The sequence below is a fragment of the Macrotis lagotis genome, chromosome 6 (assembly GCF_037893015.1).
Source record: "Macrotis lagotis isolate mMagLag1 chromosome 6, bilby.v1.9.chrom.fasta, whole genome shotgun sequence".
Lineage (NCBI taxonomy): Eukaryota > Metazoa > Chordata > Mammalia > Peramelemorphia > Peramelidae > Macrotis > Macrotis lagotis.
Window position 1 is genome coordinate 219,123,606 of NC_133663.1, and position 13,225 is coordinate 219,136,830.

Here is a 13,225-nt window from a genome sequence, read left to right on the forward strand (position 1 = left end):
TTTAAAGATTTCCCAAAGTGAGGACAGTAGGAGCCATTCTGAGAAATCAGCTAATTTTTCACCAGAAGACAACGCAAAAAAGCCAGACTTTTCCAATTTACCCACAGATGCTAAGGCTGTAGAAAATGATAAGCATCCAAAAGAAGGATTTCTCCAGTTCCTTGGTAACTTATTTAATATCTCAGCAAAATTTCCCCAGCAATCAACCCTCAAAAGTGAACTTGACAAAATTGAAAAGGATTCACAAAAACTCATTATTCTTCATGAAGAAGTTTTTAAAAAGGAAAGTGACATATGCAGCAGTTCTCTGGAAGAACCAAGTCCAACAACTGAAGAAAAAGATCTGCCAACTTCAGTTGATCTGTCAGATGGAATTTTACAAGATATAGCACAAAACAGTGAACAAGAAAGCAGTGAATTGATAAAGTAAGTTTCAAACATTATTTAATCAAGAATGAATAGTTGTGGGGCGGCTAGGTGGCACAGTGGATAGAGCACCAGCCTTGGAGTCAGGAGTACCTGGGTTCAAATCCGACCTCAGACACTTAATAATTACCTAGCCGTGTGGCCTTGGGCAAGCCACTTAACCCCATTGCCTTGAAAAATCTAAAAAAAATGAATAGTTGTTCAAAATGTGAAGGGGTCCCTAGATTATTAAATTATTTCATGAATATGTGTAATTGAAGATATATATAGCAAAAGAGAATGGAAGAAGAGCTGATAAGTAAGTAGGAAACCAGAGCTCTATTTTTTGCCTACTTCCTGATTTAGTTATTTTACAAGAAGCAAAGCATTTAGGTTTTCAGGACTTTAGCTTCTATATCTGGATGATGATGAGGTAGGATGGACTCTTGATGTCTTAAGCCACCTCCTACCTCTAACATTCCACAGTTCTATGTAATGTACAGGAAGGCCTGACAGGTTCTTTTCTGGGTCATCCTTAGTACAGTCATAATACATTTTGGGTATTATAACTTCATTAAGAATACTAAATTTTAATATTTTCTGATTTTGGAAATTTTTGCTATTTTGGCTATCCTCTGAGCTCTCTCTCTCTCTCCTTAAATTGTTTACTTTGAATTTTACAATTTCCCCCCCCCATCTTGTGTCCCTCCCCCCACCCCCCACAGAAGGCAGTCTGTTGGTCTTTACATTGTTCCCATGGTATACACTGATCTAAGTTGAATGTGATGAGAGAAATCATATCGTTAAGGAAGAAACAAAATATAAGAGATAGGAAGATTGGACAATAAGATATCAGTTTTTTTCCTTAATTAAAGGTAATAGTCTTTGGTCTTTGTTCAATCCACAATTCTTTCTCTGGATACAAATAGTATTCTCCATTGCAGATGCCCCCAAATTGTGCCTGATTGTTACACTGATGGAATGAGCAAGTCCATTAAGGTTGATGTTAGGTATACAATGTTCTTCTCTATCTGCTTATCTCACTCAGCATCAGTTCATGCAAATCCTTTTAGGATTTCCTGAATTCCCATTCCTCCGGGTTTCTAATAGAGCAATGGTGTCCCATCACATACTATAGTTTATTAAGCCATTTCCCAATTGTTGGACATTCACTCGATTTCTAATTCTTTGCCACTGCAAACAGGGCAGCTATGAATATTTTTGTACAAGTGATGTTTTTACCCTTTTTCATCATCTCTTCAGGGTATAGACTCAGTAGTGATATTGCTGGATCAAAGGGTATCCTCATTTTTGTTGCCCTTTGGGCATAATTCCAAATTGCTCTCCAGAAAGGTTGGATGAATTCATAGCTCCACCAACAACGTATTAGTGTCCCAGATTTCCTACATCCCTTCCAACATTGATCATTGTCCTTGCTAGTCATATTGGCCAGTCTGAGAGGTATGAGGTGGTACCTCAGAGATGCTTTAATTGGCTTTAATAATTTGTGATTTAGAATAATTTTCCATATGACTAGATCGCTTTGATTTCCACATTTGTAAATTTGGCTATCCTCTCTTAAATGCACAGGGATTATATTAGATATTTTTCAAAAACAATAGTTCAAATTTTTTTTTATTTCATTAGTTTGATCTCTGTGGAGAAAATTATCAATAACTTGCAAGATATTTAATTAATTGTTAATAGATCCATCCTTTTGACCTTTTGAAATAGACTAGAATTTCTTAATAGATTTGACTTTTATTTCTCAACTTTATCAATTAGACTCTTACCAGTGAAAAAGTTCTACAATGGCTAATCACTAGGGTATTATTATTGTAGCTGCTTAAAAGAATTTACTCTGTGACCATAAAACATGTATTAAAATAAACATATATTAAAATATTTTATTCACTTCAGTAAGTGATTATTAAGCTCATATTCCATGAGCAAGGCAATGTCTTAGCTACTGAAATAAAACAATGAAAAATGATATATTCTTTGCCCTCAAATTTACAAATGAACTAGGAGATAGTGTACAATGAATCAAAGGAGAGCCAGGAAATAGTGATGTGAGAAATTGGAAGAGGAAAAAAATGACTTTTTTCACCTGGATGGGGAATAGAGGAAAGAGAAGGCAGGGGAGATTTCATGGAAGAAGTGGCATCTGAATTGTCCTGGAAAAGAAGATAGGAACTTTAATTGACTGAGATGGCATAGGAAAAAGACTGAAAAGGAAGACTAAAGACATGCATTTTTAGTTTGGAGAAAGGGAATAAGCATTTATCAGATTCTTTCTATGTGCCATTACCTTGGTGAGTGCTGTACAAGTAGATACTTCTTTTTCCTCATTTACTGTCATTTTATCCTTCCAATACCCTAGAAAATTGTTGTTTAGTCATTTCTGTAGTGCCCAACTCTCTGTTTCCCCATTTTGAGGTTTTCCTTCTCCAGTTCATCTTACTGGTAAATAAACTGAGGCAAATAGAGGGAAAGTACATGCACAAGAATCCAGTTAGTGAGTGTCCAAGGCTGGATTTGAACTTAGATCTTCCCGATTATAGACCCAGGGGCTCTATTCATCTCCGTGCTCCCTGACTGAATGGTTAACAAATTTCGCAAATTTCAATTTAAGTGTATGGTTTGAAATTATAAAATGATCTTTTAAGCCATTAAGATGGACAACTTTTCTTTCCATTGTTAAAAAATATGTGGAGTAATAAGGTAGTTATACTTGATGCTTTTCATTTGATAGAACTTCATATTCTTCCAAGTATTTTCCTGTAGATATGAAAAAAAACCAAGATAGGATAAATCCTAGTACTCAAGATCTAGGGAAATTAAGTGATTTTTCCTGGATTATCCAAGTTTTTGGCAAACCTGGGATTAGAACATAGGTCCTCTAATCACTGTTCTTGTGATTCTTTTTGTATACCAAGATCATTCTTTTGTTATAATATTAAAAAGAAAGCAATGTATTGAAAATCATTGTTTTTATTTGAAAAATTAATGTTGTATCAGTTCATATTTTTCATTTAATTAACCTTTTTCAAGTACCTACTAGGTTGGACACTATGCTGAGAGTGGGATGCAAGAATGGCAAAACAATCCTTGCCCTTAGGGAACTCACAATCTAATCAGGTTAACACCAACCAAACAAATATATAATTCAAGCCATATGCAGGGTAAGAAAAAAATAATTAAAGAGGCCTTGTACTAGAGTTAAGGAGGATTAGGAAAGGCTTCCTTTTTAAAAGAAGCCTGGAAAGGCAATAGGAAGAAATGAGGGAGAGAATTCCAGGCAAAGAGAACAGCTAGAGAAAATACCTGGAGTGATATAAAATGTCTTTACCAGGAGACTAGTATTACTATGCCAAAAACTACTTCTGAGATCAAATGAAATAGAGAAGAAGATGGCCCAGACCAGAATCCTGAGGGACACATGGTTAAAGAGAAGAGAACCCAGCAAAAGAGATTTGAGACTGAGAAGGAGCAGTCATTTAGGTAGGAGAAATTAGGAGCAAATGATGTCCTAAAGACCCAGAGAAAAGTAGGTGTCAAGGAGTTAGAGATTCAGCAGTAGTGTCAAAGGCTGAAGGGAGGTCAAGGAGAGTAAGGATTAAATGTGATTTGGCAGTTAAGAGATTTTTGATGACTTTGAAGAGAATGATAGAGATGTTCTTTTTGTGTTGGGCTTTAAAATAGTATTCAACAGAAATAAAAGAGTATGAGAAAACCTAGACATACAGAGTAATATGATCAAAGACATGAATATGGGAAAGTACAGGACATGTTCAATGGGCAGATACAAATCTAGTTTAACTAGAGGAAAGAGTAAATGGAACAAACAATAAAAGATAGATAGAATTGTAAAGTCAGATTGTGCCACATTGTAGAAGATTTTACATGCTAAATAAAGATAGAACTTGATTTTTAAGCAGAATAGTGAAATGATCAAATTCATTAAAAAAGAAAGATGGTTCTGGCTTTCATAATTTATGCTATCATTAATGGAAGGAAGAGAGAAGAAAGCATGGAAACAGGAGCTGATAGGAGTATATTTCAGTAATGGTAATTGGAAGTATTTCAGAATAAGCTTTAGGTTTAGACCTGTGGTTTCACTTACAAGAGGATATCTAGGTGAGAAAATTTGCTGTACTGGTAGAGTACTATCTTAGAAAATGTCCTAGAAATCGACAGGATTCAATAATTGATTAAATATGAGGTGAAGGAATTGAACACTGGATAAATGATAGTGGCCAGCAACACAAATATTGAAATAAGAAGAGGAACAAGTTTATGCAATAGGAGCTAGGGAAGAGAAATAGATGACATATAGTGATTGTGTTCAGTTATTTAAAGGGCTCTGCTTTGGGGATGGATTTGTACTACTGAAACTCAGAGAGCATACCATAGCATTACAGTTGTAAGTTCTAGAGTAATAAATTTCAGCTCATTAGAACAAAATACTCAACATTTGGAAATGTCCCAAAACACGATGAGCACCCTCAGCTTCCATATTTTATAGAAGCTATTCTTGTTCAGATACACTTTGGATCAGATGAGCTAGGGAGTTGACCTGTCCCAGAACTTGTATCTTTAAGTGCTGAGATTCTGTCATTAAACAACTTCTTTGGAGATTTATTCACAGACTCCTAATCACTGGGAAGTTATCACCTCTTGATATTATTCCACTTTGGGACAATTCCAGTTATTTTTTGTTCCACTTTGGGAGAAAGAACGTTGGTTTTCACATTTCTTGCTTTGACACAGTGGGACCCCTTCTTTATTGTTATGTTTCCTGTATCTTTTTCAGCCTCTTAAGTCTTTCTTCACTGGACTGAAATAGAAAGAAAAACTCTTGACTTACCACTTTTTCCTCTGCATGGTATATTTCAATCTAATGAATGTTTTGGTGATAAAAGCAGTAATGATAACATCATACCTCCTTTGATACTCCAGATAACTTTTTGAATGAAGTAGTGCAAGAATTATTTTTCTCCTTTTGTACATGTAGAAAATGAGAGTCAGAGACAGGAATTAACTGACAGTATTACAAAGCTAATGGACAATATGAGGGAAAGTGACTTCAGTCACAGTTCTGAATTTTTTTACTAGTTCAGCTAATTCATGTCTAAAGTTTTCCCAATACTGTGAGAATAATATTCTTTATTATAATGATGACGATAATGATGATGATAATTAATAATGATGATGATGATGATGATGATGATGATAATAATAATAATATTTGTCCTTCATTCTTGAAGAAGACCATAACATCAGGGAGGCAATGCCATGACAAGCACATGAGTTGGATTTGAGTGAGGGAATGCTGGGCTAAGTAGCCAGCCTCATTTTCTCCTCTAAAGCCACCTGGATCCAGTGGCCAGTCATGAGTCAGGACAACTGGCGATGACCCTGGATGTGAGGCAATCAGGGTTAAGTGACTTGCTCAAGTTCACACAACTAGTAAGTGTCAAATGTCTGAGATCAGATTCCAACTCCAGTCCTCCTGATTCTAAGACCAGTGTTCTACACCACTAGTTGCCAGTTTACTTTGTAAATGTTAAAAAAAAAAAATAAATGTTAATTAATAACAATCTGGATTAAACTTAACTTTCAGGAAGCAAAGTTGGTCTTTTTGCTGAAGTTCTAATTTAAATGGATTCTATTCAGTGTTATAAAATTTTCTCTGAAAAAAGGAATTTGAATTTTGTTGACCATTTCAGTAGCAACTGGATTAGCTTTCTTATAGTTACATATGCAACTCACATTTTACTAAAGAAGAAAGAAAAAAAAGATATGAGAAATCTCTTAATTGAGAATTATTTAGCTTGAGAGAAGGTAACCAATAAAACATGGTTGCCATCTTGATAAAGAATATGGTTCTTCTGAGAGTTATTTCAGAAATGTCAGTGTTAATTCTTTTCCTTATTTTCCTATATATCGTTTATTTCACTTTAATTGTTTAACATTCGGATTTTTCATTTTCATCTTTATTAGTTTTTCTTTCATTCTTCCCCCTTTCCTTATAGTCCTTCTTTTAAAATTGAATATTTTTCCTGAATCCCATTTTCTAATCTAGGATTTATCGTCTCATTGGTGACCCATAAAAGATGCTAATTTTCTAGAAGAATAAACTCTTTACACTTCTTTGTCACTATTTTTTGGAGTGTTCATTTATTATTCAGAGACAGAGTAGGTAGTTTTATCTGCTTAGAGTTAATTAGATAAAAATTTTATATGTGGCCAGAAGGAGCAGTGTCATTCATTCTGTTTGCACAAGTCCTTCTTGATTGACTTTTTCATGTGAAACACTTGAAATGGCTAGATTTTCCAGCTCCCTTCTCCAGTCACAAATCTTTTCTGGGAAAGGGATGGTATTTAAATTGATCTAAAGTTGTAACTAATTTTTAACAGTAAATTGTTGAATACTGCCCCACCACAACATTTCTGTTCTCATCCTTCAATAAAAGCAACAGGAAAAAAAAAAGTTGAGTTACCTCTCTATATAATATGTTACTGAAAACTTTTTTTATTGATTTGGATTTATGATTCCAGTTAACATACATTTACATTTTAAAGGTGTTTAAATTTCATTTTTCAATACATTCTGGGTGACAATGGCTTCTAAAACTTTGACAAAGAGATCAGATGATAAAAACCTAAGTTTAAGTATTATTAAGGTAGATGGAGAGAAAAAGGATAGCAGAGAAATTAGATGGAACTGTGAAAGGAATATTTTTGTAAAATTAATAACCTAGACTCAAGAAAAACCTGACATAGAATAGTTATTTCTGGTTTAAGACCTGAGCCTTTAATCTTTCTGAGCTTCAGTTTTCTAATCTGTAACAAGGAGTTATTTACAATTTATATCAATGAGGGTTGCAGCATCCTAGATTTAGATAAATTGAACCCAAGATTATGCATAAAGTAATGAGGAAGAGCTAGGAATTTTGAATACCAGTCCTCTTTAAATCCAGAGATCTTTCCTCTGAACATCTGCCATTTCCTCTTTACCCAGATCATAAGAATGTTATTAAGAAAGTACTTTATAAGCTTTAAAAATGATATGTAAATATGAGGCGCTGGTATTATAATTTGATGGCCTATATAAGAGATATAACTCAATAGAACTTAGATTAATTTTTTTGTCTAGCTTGTGGCCTCAATCTCATATAAATGTCCAATGGTCAATTACTATAAAGATTTTCCTTGTTAGACAACTTGAGTGGTTTAATCTATTGCAAAGGTATAAAAAATGCTTTTGTAAACTACTGCTATGTTTCCAGATGAAATTTTGTTTTATTTTAGTAGATAACAGTGTCTTGCAAAGATGAAAGTATATGAAAGAATAAAATGAATGGGCTGGGAGGGTGCGGTATCTTTACTTGAATGGTTCTTTGCAGTTGACTGGTCAGATAATATTCTGGTCAGATAATACTGATAATACTCTTTATTTTTCTAAAGTTTTTTTAAATACTATTTTATTGGGAAAATTTGTTCAAAAAATTAGGAAGGCAAATAGTTGAAACTACCCTGAGTTGTGACATAGTTCAGGTTTGTTTGTTGTTTTTTTTTTTGTCTAGGAAAGATGGAATTGGGGCAGCTAGGTGGCACAGTGGATAAAGCACTGGCTCTAGAGTCATGAGGACCTGAGTTCAAGTCCAGCCTCAGACACTTAATAATTACCTAGCTGTGTGGCCTTGGGCAAGCCACTTAACCCCCTTGCCTTGCAAAAACCTAAAAAGAAAAGCAAAGATGGAATTTGTGAGATTAAATTATGCAGTTTAAGGTTAATGGAGAAAAATGAATATTTGTAGAATTGGTGTAGTGTTATCCTGTGAAAAAGCTAGGCCATTGTGTAGTTGAGGGAGAAATTACATGGAGGATATTTCAGAGGAACAACCTTTCATACAGCAACATGAAGGTGCAGATATTTTAGTTCTTCATTGTTTTGTTTCTTGAGAGTATAAATCTTTAAATTTTTTTTATTTTAATAAGGGAAAGAGCAAATTCTGAAGGGGAAGGACAGCTTAATCATATTATGTATATGACTGAATTATAACATGTCAAGTGTGGTACGTGACTGGTTAATAATTGCAAAATGCAGTTAAATGCTAAAATGAGGTATGTAACAGTCTTGTCTTGATCTTTTAGAAAACAGATTTTTAAAAGAAAGAGTTCCACACATGAGAGGATTTTGTGTTCCTAAACATCTTGGAGTTTTTAAAGTTACAATTAGTAATTTAAAAAGAAAAGATAGAAGAGTATAGATAATAAAATTTAATTATTTAAAAAGTTAGTTGTATATCATATTTCTGCCAGTAGATCCAGAAAGTATCTATTTACTATTCAGTTTTATAAACCTGCTTAATATTTCTAAATGTTGTATTAATTTATGTGATAGAAATTACCACCTCTTTCCTTTGATTTAAATGAATGGCATCTTTGTTTTTTGGTGAAAGCCCCCAGAACTCTTAATGTAATAGTAATTTTTCCAAAGAACTACAGAAAACTAAAAGCCATTTTAGGCCTCACTCTTATTATTCAAATGTTACTTTAAATCAAAGACAACTTTATTCCTTGGCTGCAGTAAGAATTGTCTTTGGGATAAGTTAGAGGGGAGGAGGAAGGATTTACTAAGACTAAGACTTATTTTTGTATCTGTACTCATAGTGTCTATGATGTGAAAATTAGAGGATAAAATTATTTTTAATATTCCTTGTACAGCTTTTCTTAGTTTATCATTTGAAAAAAAGTCACATAAAGTCTAGTGACTTTCCACAGATGTGACATTGGGAATCAGTGATTCCAATAAAGAAAACAAGCACTCAAACTCAACAGCCCCCCATACAACTTGACCTTTAATGAGTATATTTAGCACAGACAATACTGACTTTCCTAAATGGATTTAGTACTACGATGTGAAATTTGACTAACAGTATTTTAACATCAATCTTTTCATCTTTTTAATAGCTTTCTTTTTGTGTTCATAGTTAATTTCTTATTCTTTTGGTTCATTCAGATGGAGTTTGTTTAATTTTTTTTTTAGGTTTTTGCAAGGCAAATGGGGTTAAGTGGCTTGCCCAAGACCACACAGCTAGGTAATTATTAAGTGTCTGAGACTGGATTTGAACCCAGGTACTCCTGACTCCAAGGCTGGTGCTTTATCCACTATGCCACCTAGCCGCCCTTGTTTGTTTAATCTTAAAAAGAAACTTGTCAAGACAAGTTCATTTTTATGAATCTTAGTACATTTTTATTCACTTAATTTGTAATGGGTAGTACTAATCAGTATGTAATTGTAATAAAATATTTGACAATGATGCTTTAAGATTTTAGTAGCTAGTAGATACATAGATTAGTAAAAGTAATTGCTTAGTCTTCAATTCAGATGATTTGTGGAAAATACATTATAGTTTGGCAATGTAATTTTTCCAAAGAAATGCTAAGTCTTCCTTTAATCATTAATTTCATATAAATTTCAATAAATATTTCATTTTATACATCAACTCTTTAATAAATACTTAGAATTTATTTTTAACTCTAAATATATATTTTAGGACTACATGAAATATTTGACTAGAATAAATTGAGAATAATCATATATAACTTTTTTGAAAGACCTTATTAATTTTGAATTTTACAATTTCTCCCCCAATCTTGCTAATATAACTTTTAAAAATAATTTTTAAAATTGGTCCACTCCCTCTTTTTGCATGTGGAAAATTAAAATTCAATTAGATTTGCTTTTAGAGTTGCTTACAAATTTAAATTCTCTAGTACTTGGTAATATTTGTCTATTGAGAAATAATTATTAAAATTTCATGAAGGCTTATTTAACTAAATAATAACTAGAAGTTGGATTAAGTGATAGAAGAAATAAAAGTTTTCCCCTATAACTTCTCCACCTCTTTATGGTAAGAGCAATATCCTAACCCCTACACCAATGCAAGTTCAACTGATTTTTTTCCTTGATCTGCAAAAGTTCCATTTTGTTCCAGTATTGAACTTAAACTACCAGAGGACTGGCCTTACTTAGTCAGACTCAGACCAGAACTCTCCCACTTGTTAAAGTTAACTACTGCCTATTATTATTTGTCTTAATGGCAGAGCTGCATATTAATGGATTTTGAATAAAATTTCTAAATATAAACTCTGACGCCAGTTTGAAAATAGTGGTAAGAAATTTGTTCCAGAACTTTTTCTGGAAAAGCAAAGAAATTATATTCTTCAGGTTTACTTAGAAAATTTAGCAACTAAGTTAATTTGCATGAGCAAATTTTAAGTAACCCTCTCTCATTTTCATGTCTTTATTTTGTAGTATTACTGTTCCAATACACATCTCATACCAAAGAAGGATATTGTTTATGTTAAATTCATCTAACATTTATTTATACCATACTTTTTATGTATAAAGTACATTGCTAGGTGTTAACAGAACTGAAAATAAAATAGTCCCTGCCTTCCACAAGCTTGTATCCTAGTATTTAATGAGAAAATTTTCTATGACAAATGTGTTCACAAAGAAGTTTTCCTTCTGTCATTAAGAAGCACAATGATGAGAGACATAGCTTTGGATCCAAGGTCAGGTGCTATTCTTGACCATTTGTTGTTTTCTCCTTGCCCTTCTCTAGTTCTATGAAAGTTAAATATAAAAATATTGCTGAATGTCTTCTATTAACCAGTTAGGAAGAGATAGAATATTTAAAAAAAAAGTAATGTAGGCACTTTAAATTGTGTGTAAAAAGTCTTGTGGATTAGAAACTCATTTGAAAGGTTCCCTCCCCCCCAAATATTGGACAGAATAAACTAAGAAGAACCAGAGTTTATTTTCCATTCTAACGGTATAATTTAAGAAAGATAAAGTTGAAATTTGGATGCTACATGTTTTAAAAACAAACATAATATAAATTGAACCTCAAAATATTCTGATATATTGTAAATATTTTCTTTTATCTTGATGCATGGAATGGTGCTGAAAATAAATGTAAAGAAATTGTCGTTATGTTCAAGAAGCTTATAGCTGATAAATGAGCTTTAATTTATAGAAGAAAAATGTTTTATGTTTTACCTGAAAATTGAAAGATTTTTCTGGTTCAACACTCATTTTGCAAGTAAGAAAGCTGAGGTTTAAGATTGAAATTTTTCCAAATAAAATTCAATTTATCAAGATTTATTACTAATGCCTTATGGGTGTATTATATAAAGCATCAGTCATTAAAGCTGTTTGATAATGGCTAAGAAATAGAGTGGTGGATCAGTTGAATAAATTAGGTGCAAAAGAGACAACAGTAAATGACTATAGTAATCTATTGTTTGATTAAAAACCCAAAGATTCCGGATTTTGGAGTTAAAAACTCATTCTTTGATAAAAACTGCTGGGAAAGCTGAAAGTTAGTATAGCAAAAACCAGGCATAGACCAACATCTCACACCTTATACCAAGATAAGGTCGAAATGGGGTACAGGATTTAGACATATGAGGTAATTTTTAATTAATATTTTATTTGTTTTCCAATTATATACAATAGTAGTTTCTACCTATCATTTTCCATGAGGTTTTAAATTTTTATAATTTTTTCCTCCCCCTTTCCTTCCCTCCCATTCTTCCACAGAAGGCAGTCTGATAATCTTTACATTGTTTCCATGCTATACATTGATCGAATTTGAATGTGTTGGGAGAGAAATTATAACCTTGAGGAGAAAATAAAAGAGGAAAATTATGTAGTAGATAAGACACTTTAAAAAAAATTAAAGGTAATAGACTTTGGTCTTTGTTTAAACTCCACAGTTTCTTCTCTGGGTACAGATAGTATTCTCCATTGCACATATCCTAAAATTATCCCTGATTTTTGCATTGATGGAATGTGCAAGTCCATTAAGGTTGATCATCACCCCCATATTGCTGTTAGGGTGTACAGTGTTCTTCTAGTTCTGCTCATCTCGCTCAACATCAGTTCATGCAAATCTTTCCAGGCTTCTCTGAAATCCCATCCCTCTTGGTTTCTAATAGAACAGTAGTGTTCCATAACATACATATACCACAATTTGTTCAACCATTGCCCAATAGATAGGCATTCACTAAATTTCCCATTCTTTTAGATCTGAGAAGGCTAAATGACCTTCTTTTGCACTTTTTTCATTAAAATCTCTGGATATTCTTAAGTTTTTGTTTCTCCATATGAATTTAGTTGCAATTTTTCTAGCTCATTAATTTTTTGGAAGTTTGATTGGTAAGGCACTAAATAAGTAGATTCATTTAGGTAGAATTGTTATTTTTATTAAATTAGCTTGGCCTATACATGAGCAGTTGATGTTTGCCCAGTTATTTAAATCTGATTTTATTTGTGTGAAGTGATTTATAGTAGTTTTATAAAGTTTTTGAGTCTGCCTTGACAGGTAGACTCCCAAGTATTTTATATTGTCTGGTTACTTTAAATGCAATTTCTCTTTCTAGCTCTTGCTGCTGTATCTTCCTCAGCAGAAATACTGAGGATTTATGAGGGTTTATTTTATATCCTGGACTTTGCTAAAGTTGCTAATTTTTTCCTAGTAGTTTTTTAGATGATTTTTTAGGATTCTCTAGGTATACAATCATGTCAATTTCAAAGAGTGAGAGTTTTGTTTCTAACTTCCAATTCTACTTCCTTCAATTTCTTTTTCTTCTCTTATTGCTGAAGCTAACATTTCTAATACAGCACTGAATAATAGTGATGATAACAAGCCTCCTTGTTTCAACCCTGATCTTACTGGGAATGCCTCTAACTTATCCCCATTGCATAAAATGTTTGTTGATGGTTTCACATAGATAC

General features: G+C 32.8%; 1 protein-coding gene across 1 annotated transcript in view; it reads left to right on the forward strand.

Annotated features, from left to right (window-relative positions):
• The window catches only part of CRYBG3 (crystallin beta-gamma domain containing 3), a 120,595-nt gene that overhangs the window by 30,364 nt on the left and 77,006 nt on the right, over positions 1-13,225 (forward strand). Inside the window, exon 3 of the mRNA XM_074192306.1 lies at positions 8-426. Coding sequence (XP_074048407.1) covers positions 8-426 — 419 coding nt within the window. The remainder of the gene's footprint in view (positions 1-7; positions 427-13,225) is intronic.